The sequence below is a fragment of the Pieris napi genome, chromosome 11 (assembly GCF_905475465.1).
Source record: "Pieris napi chromosome 11, ilPieNapi1.2, whole genome shotgun sequence".
Taxonomy (NCBI): domain Eukaryota; kingdom Metazoa; phylum Arthropoda; class Insecta; order Lepidoptera; family Pieridae; genus Pieris; species Pieris napi.
Genome location: NC_062244.1, coordinates 6988862 through 7006417, shown reverse-complemented (window position 1 = coordinate 7006417; position 17556 = coordinate 6988862). Strand labels below are relative to the sequence as shown.

Here is a 17556-nt window from a genome sequence, read left to right as displayed (position 1 = left end):
TTTTAAACAATTTACGTAATAAAACAATTTCTTTTGCTATACAAAGTTTATATAGGAAATTCACATCACATATTTTTCTCCTTTTGAAAAACTATACTACTATTTAAAAAAAGAAAAACTATGATTTAATATTTAATACTACCCAAATATCTTAAATTTGACATGTTCATATCGCCCATTTCTTAAATATTTTATATAAAATGGCCTTTGATTGTTTGCCGTCTTTAAATAGCTTTAAAAAAATTCAAATTATTATGTCGGGTAAATCATTCAAACTAAAACCTGACGAACAATTTTGTTGAACGTAATTTGCCTTTCGGGCAATTACATTTTGTACTCAACTACTATGCTACTATAGTGTATTAAACGATTCTTTAGTGGACTATATATAATCTATAGCAATATTGTAGTTGGGATAATCATGTTAGAAAAATGGCTGGATCATCTTGGATTAGAAAAGCGAGAGATCGATCCTTGTAGAGAATGATTGGTGAGGGTAGTGGGACCGCTTGGAAGTTTTTTATACTAAGCGTAAATTTGACTTCAACTAAAGGCTATTTCTATACTATTATAAATTGAAATAATAGAACTAAAAATTCAAGTCACTGGTACGAAAGAGGGAAAATGTCTCTTATTGCCGCTGTTACGTTTTCACGCCCCTTCTTCACACAATACAAGGCAAACGCAATTATTTAAAATTCCTCGGTTTAATTCAAACTATTTGCGTAACTCAGTCATGCATCGTATACCTTCAGATTATAATAGGAATTACCAGCAAATAGAAATATTTAATGTATCTAAAAAATGCTTAAGAAATGATATAAAGAATCTAGTATCTTTTATTAGATAGAATGGCTTTGTTATTCCTTCTTTATAATAAATATGTTGTTATGAACTGTGAATCGTAGAATTTAGAATTTACATACATACATATTATATTCTTTGTAATTTTTTTGTATTTGTGTAGGTGTAACTGTGTTTTGTGTATGTTTAAATGTGTATTCCATTTTTGGCTCTTGTGTATAGTGTAATTTTTTGAATATTGTATAGTACTTGTAAGTAGCTGTAGGAATACCATTAAGCAAATAAACAAATAAACAAAGACTCTGGTACTAGCATTTTCATCTTGAGGTGCCACAAAATGTGTTGGAATTATTGAATGCTTAGTTTCGACTCTGAATCTTACCCTAGCAGAACGTGTTTTGATAATAATATCTGTCCTGGTTTCCCCACAATGGTTTCCTTCTCAAGTATTGCGGACAAATATAGGAAAACCATTAGCACAGTCTGGGATTGAACTTACAATCCTAGAGATCAGACCCGCGCCTTTATATTCCTAGTACACTACTGCCGAAGACATACATTACATATATGTAGTAAAAAAATGGGTGCATGTACTTATGTACGCGCGTAAGAAGTTATACTTCTTTGGCATTATTAAAAATAGTTTTTGATTGCATGCAAATAATTAATTACAATTAAATAATCAAAGACTGGAAAAGGAGTCATTATAGTCAATAAAGTTCAGTTTACATTTGAAAAATTAGATAAATTAATATTTATTATTATTCTCTTACATTAATTGTAACATAAATTCTATTATTATTCGAATGTTGTTATTAAATTATGTCCAATGCCGTAGCATCTTCCGTGGGCAACTTCATTCTCTTAATTTTGTGTCACGGTGCGCGCGCATCGTAAAATTTCACTCTCATCAATTTTTCATAACGCGCCTAAAGAAAAATAACTACAAAAATTCGTTTAAAGAATAATATTTTTAAAAAACCTTTCACGTGCAACTTTTAAAGCTCTATTCGTTAATCTTAATAATATGAACATTTTTCAAACGAACGCTTCAGTTCAAACTTTTGATTGGCTATTATCAAAATCGATGGGTAATCCGTTTTCACAATTTCCATTCAATCAGAGATTAATATTGTGGTAGAGTACTTTATACTTGTTATTAATCAGATTAATATCGGGGGTTATTTTAATAATTATTTGTATATCTATTACAAGAAAGCAGCAGCAGTTAGCAGTGTTAGCTTCGGCGTGCGACTCTCATCCCTGAGGTCGTAGGTTCGATCCCCGGCTGTGCACCAATGGACTTTCTTTCGTGTGTCAGGCACAGGAGGCAGATCACCTACCCCTCTTAGATGCCTCTTAGATTGACAAATGATAGTGAAACGGGTGGAGAAATCTCAGGCTCAGACCTAAAAAGAATATTACATATTTTTTATGAAGGAATACATCTCAAGGAAGCATACCTGAGGGCTTAGACTGATGACGAATTCTGCTAGACACAGAAGTCTAATAGCAGTTCTAACTAAAGTACCGTCTACACATATATGAGTATGTCTCTTTTTACTGTACTCACAATTTGACAGTAAAATAGTTGAAAGAGTACAATTCCACTAATTTATTCTTATACAAAAGCGGGAATAACTCTATATACGTCCTAGAGAGGACTTTAGTATGTAATAACTATTTCGTTTTATATATGTTGTAATAGGGAACTGTAAAATCCGTTACGTAACAAAAGCCCCACCACATTTTATGAGACTTAAAATATTTGCTTAGTGGCGAGGGACAGAGGACATTAAAGCTTGCCCTAATACTTTAATGTATATTTACTGCTATATCAGCGATATAACTGTATGAATGCAGGCCCTGGACATTCAATTGATCAGCCCCTTAATGGTTTGTTTCTAGTGTTTGCAGCTTGCTTGTTGTCTTGTAGTACGTAAGTATACCTAATTAACTTAATTACTACCTGTGATCCACACTCAGGATTCAGTTCCCCATCGGCCTATCTTTTGTTCCGTTAGGTAGTGATCGTTGAAGTACATACCTCTTAAGCGGCGGAGTATACGGCGATCTGCAGTTTCCATACTCAATTCATATTCGCAATACACGGACCGCTCGAGCAGTTCCTGAGCAAACCGCATATTGCAGTCGGTCTTGACTGCAACATGCGGTCCGTCTATGGCCACACTAAGGGATACCAAGCTGGGTTACCTCTAAGGGATGCAAGGCTGTAGGGGCGTAGTATAACGCCCAAACATCTTATGTCTCTGTTTATTTAGGGAATTTAAGGTCGAAACGATATATTGACGTATAAATTTATTGAGGATTTTAGATATTTTTCCCTTTTTCATGACCCTAAAACATATTTTGAACCTATTTATAAAAAGTTCATATATTACAAACGATAGTAGAATCAAATGGCAATCACCTAAAATAGTAGGTATGATTAAAAAGTATGAAAAATGTTAAGAATTTTATGTTTTTATTTTTATGGAAATTGTGTTTATAGTCCTTTTCATGAAAGAAGTCCCCCAGACGCGGCGCTGCAATCGCATGACGTAATGTTGCCATTTATGAGTAAAAAATTTACCTACTTTATTTACATTTAGCAGATGTAATTTATCAAATAATACTATTTGCATACTTCGATGAAGTAATATTTCTGTTACCTATGTAAAAAGTATATTTTTATTTACTTATTTTATCGGTGTTCTACCTACTTACAGGGAAAAGATGAGAAAATAGGGTAAATAAAAACAATACAATTTTTATTCAGAGTTTTAATGCATAATTGTTGAGTTACAATTTTTTTCGAAATACACGCCGCTGTTATACGTTCGTTTGTAATTCTTGTTACAGTTTTCTCTGACACACCTGCAATTAAATTATGAACAATTAAAAATAATAGTAACTTTAAGTTTATAATGCTTATGTAATATATGTTTTAATTTCAGTTACCTAGTTTCATCACGTTATATATTTATTCAATTTTGTCGCAAAAACGAATTTAGATCATAAAAGTCCCATCAATACAGCAAAAAATTATTAAATGGCAACTCTAAAAAGTACCTGTTATGGCGCCAACTCTCTTCCGAACATTGTTTAGTGGTATTAAAACACCTTGATTCTTATGTTCCGCTTCACAGAACTCATATAATTTCTCGAGCCGAACATTTTACAACTTTTGGCATTGTAATCAATCTTGAAAATGCACTAAGCTACTTAAAAATTCACAAAAATCTACCACAACAAACGAACTTGATAACATCGACTAATGACAACATTGCCGACCTGTCAAATTTAGTTCCAAAAATCACCGCGGGACTTCTTTCATGAAAAGCACTATAACTTAACATTTAGTATCAATAACATGACACAGATATTCGTTAGAAGTGCAAACCACAGTGTATAATAGTTTGGAAGCGCAAATAGCGGTACGCTCTATTGTCTATGTACATTCCTCGTTTAAACAAGACATCGTCTATGGACTAGGTATACAGGAGACAATGAATGTAAGCCATAAACGTTGCATGTAGTCGGGTCAAGCGTCGACCTACATACTTACTGTCTTCACTAAACCCCTTTTGTTAATTTGTACTTTCAGGAATTTATTATGTGGGTAAAGAGTATGGGCAAAAATGTCTATGGCATCAGCCAAGTTGATTACAAAGTTGCTTGTACGTTTGACCAAGGGTTGTGTGATGTTTTTTCTTATATTACGTAAACCATTAATATACCTATATCGAAATAGCCATATTCATTAATGTTTAATATAAAAGATACTAATGCCTACACAAAAAAAAACAATATGTTCTTCCAAAACTAAATCTTTTTGACAATCTTGTTCATAAATTTATTAAAAGCCTCCTTATATATTTATCCATAAGGATCTTAATCTACAAAAGGCAGCTTCGGCTTATCAGCTTATATTTAACTTTACTAAGCTATTGGGAACTTATAGACAAATCGACCGCATATTGTATTAAGCTGAAAGCTGGTTCCGAAAGTACGCAAATTAATTCAACAAAGGTCTGCCGATACGCTCTATTGATGTGTGCTTAGAACTCTTCTAAATTTTGTGGAAAATATCTAACAAATTTAAAACCCCTTCACCGCTTCATCGTATAACGTTAGGAGGTAAGTGCCCGGTTATTACGTCACTCAAGCAAGCGCATTTCCAAATCCAAGGAATGAAAAATGTTGCGGCTACGAGCTTATAGGTTACTTTATATAATTTCAGAGTTTTAGTACTGAGAGAAATGGAACCGTAAAAAATTACGTTTTGGCCGCGTCTGTAGCTCAGTGCTACTTTTGTTTTTCGGCAGCCAAACACAACAGTACTAACACAAAGGTTACGAAAAATTCTTTACAATTAATTTAGGTAGAAAATTCTCAAGAACAACGCTCATCAAAAAGTTTGAATAATACAAATATAGTCGTACTTAGAATCGTCCATTAGTCTCTAATGATAGATTGATTGATTAATCCATATATAAAGATATAATAGAACTACAAGACAGGTACGAAATCATTTCTCGGATATATGAAATCTAAAAAAAATATTGAATAATTGAAATCTTTAGTAATGGCGTGAGAAACTATTCTCTTATATGAAAATAATAAATATTATTTTAATCATAAAATAGCTAAACAATTGCTCTCTCAGATATGAATATGAATTGCACTATTCGAGTATTATGTTTCCATCTACAATATACGCAACAAATAAAAATTCATTTTGTTAATATCTGGAGCGTAAAACTGAAGTTTTATAGTTCAGCGAATTGACTTTGTTCACGGTTATAAAAGATTCATTTTGGCAGTCAAAATAAATGAAAAATATCCTCAAGCAGCTTATTTACTCTGATATATCGCACATATGAAGCGATAATTTCCGAAATCTTAATAGGATTTACGATAAAAAGAGTTTAAGATATGATTATAACCATTGATGAATTAATAAAATTACATATTTTTGAACAGTGATACTCACCTACGGAATTTAGCCTGATTAGTTAAGGCGTGAAAAATCTTTAATTACTACTACTTTTACTATTAATTACCGTCTGGTTCTATAGTGAATGAAGTCCCCCGTCCACGTTTGTCTGTCTGTAAACGCGATAAACCCAAAAACCACCGAACGGATTTTTGTACGGTTTACACCAATATAGTGTGATTCAATTTGTTTTATGTAAATTGGCTGTATTTTGATTATTGTTGAATAGTTCGCAAAAATCTTGGCAAAATACTCAACGGGGGCGAAATTGTTGGAGAAAGCCATTATTACAACAATTTCTAAATGGGTTACGTAACTTAAAACTATTACTGAACCTCACAGAGTACTTACTACCTTTATTACGCGCTTTATAATTTATTAACAAGTTACTAGCCGGCGACATCATCCCAAATACAATCCTAGTCATAGACAATTTAAAAACAGAACAGTTCTGTTAAACAAGATAATGAACCATGTTGTATTTATCTATGTACTTTGGCATAATCTGTGCCTGCTAAGAGTTGTCACATTTTATTTATTTTTATCAAGAGTATTGTGACCTTACAAGAAATAATCATCTTAAATCTTTTCTCTCTAATTAAAAAAGACAGTACTTGACCTCGTAAAATCAAGTCCTTTAGGGTGTGACATAAAAAGGGACCAAGTCGTTACGTTGTGGCACCTTTATAGTTTAACAATGAGAATAATACCTACTGAATGAGTTGACGGCTCGAGTCGTGACCCATTTTTTCTTGGCGTTATTAAACTGCTTATAATTATACTATGGTAATAAAGTAGTTAGCAAGTTTTGTGTAGAATGGATGAATTTATTTTGATGTTTCGATATAAGTATTCCTATCTTTATTGTAAATTAATCTTGTACAATTAATTTAATCTCCAGCGGTAAAAAGCATTTAAAACTTTCCCCTATTGCCATATTTAAAATATCTAGGAAATTCGAATTAGTTGATAACGCTTAGATGAAACCAATTTTATCGAAACACAATTTGTTTTTCATATAAAACATGCGAACTTTACGCAGATAACTATAAGGCCTGGTTGCCTGAGAGAAATCGCGTAGCGATTTGGACGCCGCGGTTACAAACGGGAACCTAATGATAATAAATAAAAATCATAAAACTTTGTGCGTTAAAGTGCAAAAGATCTACCTATAAAACAAATGAAAAACTTACTATGCATAAGAAATTACAGAAATTTTTGATTCGAAGAATCGTAAATACACAGTCTTGAAGAAGATATCTATGTAAGATAAGAGTTCTTACATAGATGTTCCTGTCTTCAATGAGAAAACTTGAATATAGTAAAATGGAAAATGTATTCAACTAACTCAAACTTTCGTGAAAGGCAAGAAGTGTCATGTTAACGAAAGTGTTACCCTAAGTTTAACATGAAATTTTCAAACGTTTTCAAATTTAATTTTATACTTCTGCTACAACGTACGGGTCTTATTGAAGTAGTATCCGCGTTACATTTCTATATTTGGCTTCATACGTAAAGTCAGTCTTTAGGCAATGAAATTGGGTCGCCTTGGAAAGATATCCTATAACCGATAAGGCCTGTTGCTCTGAGTCTTTGTGATTATGGTAATTGTTTTATTGTGTCCAATGAGGCGTTAATAAGTCAAACTGTATCATTCAAACAAAATTACATCCTTATATCCATCGAACTAGGACCTAGATATAATACTATACTAAGGTTCATACTAAACTATTTCACACAAACTTATATGTATTGAACTAGGTGTTTCACCAGTGAACTACGGACGGTTAAGTATATTAATCTAGTACGTTATGGTCTCCAATTAAGCGTGCTAAAGCATTCTCACAACAACTTTTTCCAATTCTATTTTTACGCCATTCAAGCCATTCAACTATCGATACATTTTTTGTGATTTAAATAAAATTGTTTTTACACAGACGTTCAGAAATTCTACAAACACAATTTGAATGTTATTCATGTTTATTTGCCTTAATTTCGGTTTAATATTAAAAAGAGATCGAATTGTTTTAAACGTGTGTAACCGTTATAAAACTGAAAAACTAATAGAAAGAAAATCCATTATTATACAAGAGCAGCGTTGGCCTAGCGGCTAGAGCGTGCGACTATGCACCGATGGAATTTTCTGTCTATGTGCGCATTTAACATTCGCTGGTACGGTGAAGGAAAACATCGTGAGGTAACCGGCATGCTTTAGACCCAAAAAGTCAACGACGTGTGTCGGCAGGCTGCAGGCTGCAGAATCAGATCGGCACCTATTAGAAAAAACAAATGATCACGAAATAAATACAGAAATCTAAAACAGTTTATTTTTATACTTTACTACAACTGTTGAATTTATTCTAAATATTAACTAGTATACTATAATGACCTAAACTGTTATAATTACTTACTGCAGTGATATTTAACCACGACGTTTAAAGCGAATAAAGGAATATAACATTGGTAAATTATTATGATAGGAACCCGAAATACATTCTCATACAACCAAGTTACATTTTCTCGGCGTATCCTTTATAACCATGCATAATAAAGCAGTAAAAACGACATAGTACACTTTTGTTTTGCAGCACTGGAATTCACCATATGTTACCAACATGGAACCACCCTCTTATTTCCATAATTTATGAGACAAAACCGTGCCTATTACAGCGGTGCGATTTTAAATTTAATTCTTAAGTTGAAACATAAAAACTGCTAAGTAATTACGATAGAACCTTTATAACATAAATTTCATTTTTGATGATTTGGCAATTTTTTTACGATATATAGCTTTTGTATCACTCAAAGCAGTCAGAAAAACCTCGTGAAGGTTAGAGATACGTAAACTTATATATATTTTGTGACTCATTACTTTGAATCAAGAAAGTATTATATTGAGATCGAAAAAGTTTTGCCTTTGACCTATTTGTTTCAAAACATTATTATACAGACATATTTGTCTGCCTTATTCGCCAATATTTATAAGCCTTAATAGATAACAAAACAATTTAAACGTTGCCACTTCTGTTATAAAAAAATACGGTAATGTATTTTTAATTTACACATTCATAATCAAGAGATATACTAATGTTTCTGGATAATCTAAATTCTAAAGCATTGAAGACACTAACAGTGTTGCCCTACAATATCTGAATTTGACCTTATCAAACTTTTGGATGCTCTGTTATTCCAGTCCCTTGTGTGAGCTGACAGTGTCGAAGTATCAATAATTCAGGCCGCAATCTGCCAGAGTTTATTATTTAAGTGGACTCCTACTAAACCCGCTTAGGATACGTTTAAAATTTAAAGCTTTAAGTATATTGTCGTGTTTATGTTCGTCGTTCAAATTGAAGAAAAAATTGAATAAAATTAATAATGTAAATGGTACTATATGTTAACTATAAGCAGCAAGCAGTGTTGGCCTAGTGGCTACAGCGTGCGACTCTCATACCTGAGGTCGTAGGTTCGATCCCCGGCTATGGACTTTCTATGTGCGCATTTAACATTTGCTCGAACGGTGAAGGAAAATATCGTGAGGAAACCGACATGTCTTAGACCCAAAAAGTTGATGGCGTGTGGCACTGGAGGCTGATGACCTACTTGCTTATTAGATTTAAAAATGATCATGAAACAGATTCAGAAATCTGAGGCCAAGACCTAAAGAGGTTGTAGCGCCACTGATTTTTTTTATATGTTTACTATAACTTGCCTTAAACATGTAAACTACCAAATAATCCATTTACAATACAATATAGAACCGTGTCGGAATTAACCATAAGTATTAAAACTTCCTATAAATTGAAAACTTTACTAATTAAAATCAGATTAATTCCCAAAAAATCGTATGAGCGACGAGCCGCGCCGAAATACTTTGGAAACAATGTCGTTATAAATTCATGAAACAATGTACAGAAATTAATTTTACATATGCATATCTATGTCAAAGTCAAATCATTTATTTCAATTAGACCACCTAAAATGGCACTTTTGAACGTCAAACAAAATACAAAGAAGATTCTAGTTGCCCCTTCAAAAAGGTAGTTTCGTGTGGAGAAGTATGGGCAAGAAACTCCACACTTACTCTTTTAAAATATTAGGTTTACAATATTTTGTTTACATTTAAATAATTATATGTGAAGACAATGTACTCTTAAATAAACTACTATACTAAAAAAGTTAGTATATGTCGGCGCATGTACCGCCGTACACGCCTATAGCAAACAACACCTGCATCGAGCACGTCACAGCCGGTTCTTCAAGTCTCCCCACTCTCCCCACTACTGAGTCTGTCGTTATAAATGGCGGAGCGGGCCTTACGCAGGCAGTCTCGGCTCTGGCGTGGCTCGGTGCACTAGTTGTATCTTGCGAGCTTATCCCTGACTCATATTACTCTAATTACTCTGTGTAAATTAGGAGTGATTAAAATAGAATTATTATTTGAAAATTAAGTGGCATTTAATTTATTAAAATGTCTTACCCAAATCCTACATCAGAAGTGGGATGTAACCACACGACCCACATGGCGGTGACAGCAATGAAAAATGGCAGCGATTGTTGGAAGCTCAGAAACAGAATTTCATGGCGTTATTGGAGACCATGAAAACCCCTCAACTTAACGAAGCGATGCATTTACCCGATTTCAATCCGCACATGGATTACCACAGCGAGCATGCATGGAGGGGCGAAAAATTGCAAGGTGCTTCTCTTGTTATCGCCCTGAGCAAGGCTCTGAAAGGTCAAGCATCGGCGTGCCTTTCACGAGTGGCTTTTCCTGGAATAGTGGACCGAATTTAAGGCGCTTTTTATCTTAAGGTACGACTGTCAGACTACCGCCGCCCCATTTCTATTAAATTTAAATAACGCCAAACCTAAAGATGGCGAATAATGGCAAGAAGAAAAAATATGACTACCGAGGAAATAGTCGTTTCGAGTGTTCTCTCACATCTTTCACAATGTGAAACGCGTGTTCAACATTTGGCGTTTACAACTGAAATTGCGTCACGTGGATCTGTGCAAAGTTGCAGCACCCCTAGGAAGGTTAAGTCACTCGGGTGAGCAGTTTTCATTTTGTTACGATTAGGGTTCAGAATGAAAGAAACGATTTCTTGGAAATTTAGAGGCAGGCGGTCACACGAGACCGTGTCTTTGACTGGTATAGGATATCCTAGGGTAAGTAGTACTGTGCAGATTCTCGTGTGTTGACTCGACCAAGGTTAGGGTGACATAGTGTTTAAAAAAAAAAAAAAAACGAAGAGCTTAACCAGACAAAACTTGAGTCTAAGTACAAAGGGCCGTTCAAAGTATCTGAAGTCTTTGATGGTGATCGCTATCTTATTAAAGTTTTAGACTCTAAACGGACGTTCAAGTACGCCCATGATCGTTTTCGCGAAATGTCTGAAGGTCAAGTTGTGATAGATGATTGTGATGGAACGAAGTAGATGTTGAGGCTGTTGGGCCTAGTGGTAGTCAACACAATGCTTAATAGTGCTCGATGGAGGCACCGGTGTAATTCTTGATGGAGGCATTTTTGTGGGGATGCTCGAGGGAGGCGTGCCCCGAAGTGGTGGCTTGTGCTCGATAGAGGTACATTGCCATGGCGTTTGGTTACGCCAATGTGTGTTGAAATTAAGCAAGGTGTTGATTCTGAAGATCGTGATAATGACCATAATAGACCTTCAGCATTTTCGCATCGATTATTTTTATTCGCTGTTATGTGTAAAGAACAGAGAGTGTAAACGTGGATATAACGTCACGTTTTTAAGGTCAGTGCTCGCGTGCGGTATTGCTCGATCGAGCTAATCTATCTAGTGAAACCATGGCATAGGCTTTCGTCCACACATTGAGCATTGATCTATCGAGTGAGGCGCGCCGTTCGGTATCACCGAACCGTTCGGGCCAAAAGATGTCTGTGCAATAAAGGAGCGTTCGAGCCAAAAGATGTCTGTGCAACAAAGGATACGGTGGCTGTATTTAGCAAGTCTCACAGTGCTTTATAAGAAAATCAAAGAAAATTAAAAGAAAAAAACGTAAAAGGAGGTACTGGGTTAGACATTGGTAAGATCGCCGTTCTGATTACAGCCACGTAAACTTGATTGAAGAGCTACGTGTATGTCCTGAAGATTATAACAATTGTTTAAGGATGCCTCCAGAGCTATATGAAGAATTACAATAAACAATACCAGACTGACGCTCGTCTCGCGCCACACGCAGTCACGTACACTCGTTCGAGTCAAGATTGACGGCTCGCTTCGAGTAGGGTAGAAGGAAATTACTTTCAATTAATTCCTACGAGCTGGCTCGGTGCAAGCCTTCGAGCTGTGAGTTTTGCGGTCCACACGTTGTTTTTTGCTCGACTTCGAGTAAAACTACCGTGTGAAAGTACTGACCTTTAGTGATTGATGATTTGTGTCATTAACATTTCTAATGATTCGTTTTATTTGGTCAGAATGACCGAGTCTGAGAATTGATGACCTGTGGATTTTCTTTTCGAGAGCACACGAGGACGTGTGATGCGGCAGGGTGACCGTGACGGCGAGGTTACGTTTATGCAATCATAGATGTCGTTATTAGCTGTCTCTGTAAGAGATGGCGTTTGAGTCAGGTCTGCGTACGGTTCGAGAGTGGGTGGAGAGGTGGTGGCCGACCACCGCAAACTGTATCTTTTCTCTACTGGCATGGAAGGCATTTTTAAGAAAATTGCAGATAGTTTAAATTCTCAACTGTGTATTCATCAATACCTATCAAGTTGGTGCCATTTGACCCGGATGAAACCGATTCAGACATAACCAATTGGTGCACTTTAAATGACATAATTATTGACAAGAAGAATTTAGAAGGCGTTGATTTGATTATTGCTGGTATTCACTGTTTTAAAGGTCGCGCCGCGACATGCCTCACAATTATACAGCCTAATCAAATGACCTGGCAGAGCATTCGGGAAATATTAATTTCGAACTTTGCAAAATCAATGACTGAAGTAGAACGGAAAAAGTTCCGTCCTTTTAGAGGCGCTTGTTATGTTTATGAAAAAAAAAAAAGTTACCAGTCCAACATTGTTGAAGGGCTTAGGCCAGTCCAATGATGTTGCAGGGCACAAGTAAAAAAAAAAAAGAAAAAGAAGAGGTTGCCAGCCCAACATTATTGAAGGGCTTAAGGCCGGTCCAATAGTGTTGCAGGGCACATGATAAAAAACAAGGGGTTGCCAGTCCAATATTATTGAAGGGCTAATGCCGGTCCAATAATGTTGCAGGGCACATGTTAAAAATAGGTTGCTAGTCCAGCATTGTTGAAGGGCTTCTTATTAAGGCCGGTCCAATAATGTTGCAGGGCACAAGTATAAAAAAAGAAAAAGAAAAGGTTGCCAGCCCAACATTATTGAAGGGCTTAAGGCCGGTCCAATAGTGTTGCAGGGGACATGATAAAAAAAAGGCGTTGCCAGTCCAATATTATTGAAGGGCTAATGCCGGTCCAATAATGTTGCAGGGCACATGTTAAAAAAAAAATACGGATTGTTTTAATTTTGCAGGGCTTTGAGCTAGACCAAAATTATGCAGTGGCTATGGCTACAGGGAATGTAAATTCCGGACTAGCAGAAATGACTAATTGTTTTATTTTTGCAGAGCTTTGAGCTAGACCAAAATTATGCAATGGCTATGGCTACAGGGAATGTAAATTCCGGACTAGCAGAAATGACTAATTGTTATGGTTTTGCAGGGCTTTGAACCAGACCAAAATTATGCGCCTTAATTTATGTAACTGATGTAACCGAGATATGGGATGAGGCGCGTGCGAGGACGCACGCATGTCAGTATGGCCGTGTCGGCGCATGTACCGCCGTACACGCCTATAGCAAACAACACCTGCATCGAGCACGTCACAGCCGGTTCTTCAAGTCTCCCCACTCTCCCCACTACTGAGTCTGTCGTTATAAATGGCGGAGCGGGCCTTACGCAGGCAGTCTCGGCTCTGGCGTGGCTCGGTGCACTAGTTGTATCTTGCGAGCTTATCCCTGACTCATATTACTCTAATTACTCTGTGTAAATTAGGAGTGATTAAAATAGAATTATTATTTGAAAATTAAGTGGCATTTAATTTATTAAAATGTCTTACCCAAATCCTACATATACATGTTCCTCACATATTTACAAATATCGAATCCGTAGAATATTTACATTAAAGAGTAATAAAAATAATTAAAAAAACACAATAAAACAGTGTGTGAGATAAAACAAAATAATTACAATTGTAGCATTATAAATTAAAAAAAATAACAAAAATATGTTAAAGCAAAAAATCAGCAACCAATTTGATTTTGTCCATGAACTTTGTTAAATGACAATATTATTTCAGGACAGCGACGATGTGGTCGAACACTGAAATATGGAGATGAAACGACACGATAAGCCGGGCAGCTTGTCGCCCGTGAAGATCAGGAGTGAGGAAGGCCGAGCTGGAAGGTCGGAAAAGGAGTTGAAGCTGCCCCCGGAGAAATCACCCAGTGATGATAAGCAACGACGCTTGTCACGGGCCAGCGAAAGTTCTAAGGGCACGTTAGACAGGTAGTCTAGGAGTTTAAAGTTTTTAAACTCTTGAAATAATATATTTATTATACTTATATTGTACGAACATAGATATTTCTGTAAGCTATATTGAGGCTTGCTAATCCGCTGCAACATGAAATCATTAAAATAATATAAGCCTCTGCCAGTAAAATGGCAAGATTTTTCGTCGTGTGAGGAAGTTCTTAGGTTTTTAGATTACAGAGGTACTCGTAATAGAAACTTTATTTGTGCTACAGTTTTAAAAAAATTTACACAGAAATTCAATATTTATTTATTTGCACCAACTACTTTTAATATAACATAAAACAAGATAAATTTATACTAAGTAACGACAACAATTATTGATGATGTATAGAAATATATCGTCTATAGTAATATAATATAGTCGGGTTTTGCCAACTTGTTGGCTGAAACTTAATACAGCCAGTATTTGTTTATCAAATCTTTGTGTGTATTTATTTTCCTCTTATAAAAATAATGTTATAAAACTTGATATAAACGATCTCTTATTCTAATACAAAATTATGTATACAAATATTTTATCAAAAACTGGATTTAAATGATTACACTGATATGACGTTTTTATCGTGTTATTGATGAGACCTTTACAAATGATAAGTATTTTCAAAACAACATAACAGTGAAATAAGATAAATGAAGATAACATACCTGAGATATACCTAATTATTTTAGTTTCATAAAAATATATTTAAATATAATATCAATAAAACAGCTAAGAAATCAACACTTGATCATACGGTGAAATGTCTTAGACCCAATAATGGACGATATGGCACTGAAGGCTATATATAATTTAATGATCAAAAAAAGGGTGCGTGTACTTATGTACGCGCGTAAGAAGTTATACTTCTTTGGCATTATTAAAAATTGTTTTTGATTGCATGCAAATAATTAATTACAATTAAATAATCAAAGACTGGAAAAGGAGTCATTATAGTCATTAAAGTTCAGTTTACATTTGAAAAATTAAATAAATAAATATTTATTATTATTCTCTTACATTAAGTGTAACATAAATAATTCTATTATTATTCGAATGTTGTTTTTAAATTATGTCCATTGCGTCACGTGCGTTAATTTTGTGTCACGGTGCGCGCGCATCGTAAAATTTCACTCTCATCAACTTTTCATAACGCGCCTAAAGAAGTATAACTTCAAAAATCGGAAGCAAACTGAGGACAGGACACATATGAGGTTTCGGGATTATTATTTATTTTACGCGTTTTTTTATACATGTTAACATAACACACGAATCAATATTACTAAAAAGGCATTTATACCAACGTGGTTGCACGATTTTAATGAGAGGTTTTAAAACATTTATGAGTGAATCATCTTATTCAAACCTAATAAAAATTTTGACATAAATTTCAGCTATATTACGTAGGTACATTTAATGTCGTAATAAAAATAGTGTTGTTAATATTTCGTTCAAATATTATTGCTAAGCTAAAGTCATATCCACATATGAAATTAGGTTTATTTTTCATATTATTCGTATATATAGTTCGGTAATCCGTACTGTTTTACGAACCGGGAAAAAAAGATATTTGGTATATTTAAATTCATTGTACACTTCGAATACTAGCCATGATCACCTTTTTGTGTCTAAAGCATTCTGGTTTCCTCACGATGTTTTTCTTTACCGTAAGTTCATAGGTGAATCCGGGGTTTGAACCTCAGGTATGACAGTCGCACGCTGACGCCAATATACCAACACGGTCCATGGTTCATATTTTCACATGTGCCCAGCTTAGTATGCATACCAACTCAAAACAATTATTACTTTGCTGGGAATCTAGATGATTCCATGTTTACGTTTTACCTTAATGTTCAGTTTACCTAACTATCTCTCTAACTCTATAAAACGTTTTCTTTAGCTTTAGATATAAAGTAGAGCGTTTACCTACATTACTCAAATTCTGAAATAAGCACTCCCAAGAGAGTCCTAGATTCCGTCTGTGTACTCTAAGGAGTGCTTAACTTTACCAAACATATAGATAATAAATAATGTACAATTTATTGTATAACTTAAGAAAACAACTTCTATAACTAAATAATGGCTGTATACTATCTTTGTAAAGAAATGTAATTCAAATTTCAAAAAAATCATCATAAATGCAATATAGAACAAATACCAAAAAGGTTTTATTATTTATTCTTATATTGTATTTTTAATTCCTTGTTTCATATTAAAAACAAATAATACCTCTTTTATTTTATTAAAGAAATATTATACATATTTTATGCCTTAATTGTTCATATGTGTAGCACGCCGGTGGGTGTGTAGACACGTCACTACGTTCTAATCATTTAAAATTTGCTTACTGATAATTTTATCGCAAACAAAAATACTCGTCACCAACAAACAGATATATAAAAGCACGAACGTTTGTGTTTCGTGCATAAATAATCAAGAGTTGGTTCAAAGTGCTTTTAAGTAAAGTGGGCATAAATGATATAATTATCGGTAAAAACGTTCCTTTGACTAAAGTAAGTAATTTTAGTTTATGATAATTACGGGAGTTATACTTAGCGGTTAGTCTCGACTCTGTATGACATATACCCCATAAACCATAGACTTAGTATATACTGGCGAATAGACGAACTGGCAGCTCGATAAAGCGTGACCAATTTTGATTTGTCAGTGTGTGCATTAGCTAGTGATGTACCTTTTACTTTGGAGGACTATCGATAACTTATTGAAGTTAGATGTTCGACTCTTGGAGAAAGTTGTTCCATAGACTGTTTTTGTCCAGATTATAATTATGACATTATGTAAAAAAAATGCATTAATAAAAAAAACAACTTTTTTCATTGCTTCTTAATTTATTGACCTTTAAACAGAACAATCTTATTAAACTGGTTCCTTACAGTTTCCTTTCCTAAATTATTAAGTTTACATTCATACGTAAGTCGAATGTCAAAGTAAATTTCTATAACGTATTTCATTATTAAATACCTATGACCACTTAAAATATCTTGGTCCAAATTGTGGTTTTCCAAACTCGAAAATAAGCCGGAATTATCTTCTAATATAAGAAGTACCGCTTTGCAAATTGTAGATTTCCCAATAGCTTGAGTGATTTTTTTATTTTCACGAATAAATTTTTCTATTTTTAGACAAAGTTGTATCACATCTTTTGAAGGGTATGTTAAAAAGCCTTGATC

General features: G+C 34.4%; 1 protein-coding gene across 2 annotated transcripts in view; it reads left to right on the top strand.

The window, feature by feature from the left end:
• The window catches only part of LOC125053948, a 74259-nt gene that overhangs the window by 36579 nt on the left and 20124 nt on the right, over positions 1-17556 (top strand). For both annotated transcript variants that reach the window (XM_047655583.1, XM_047655584.1), the window contains exon 2: positions 14153-14361. In XM_047655583.1, coding sequence (XP_047511539.1) covers positions 14183-14361 — 179 coding nt within the window. In that variant the 5' untranslated portion in view covers positions 14153-14182. The remainder of the gene's footprint in view (positions 1-14152; positions 14362-17556) is intronic.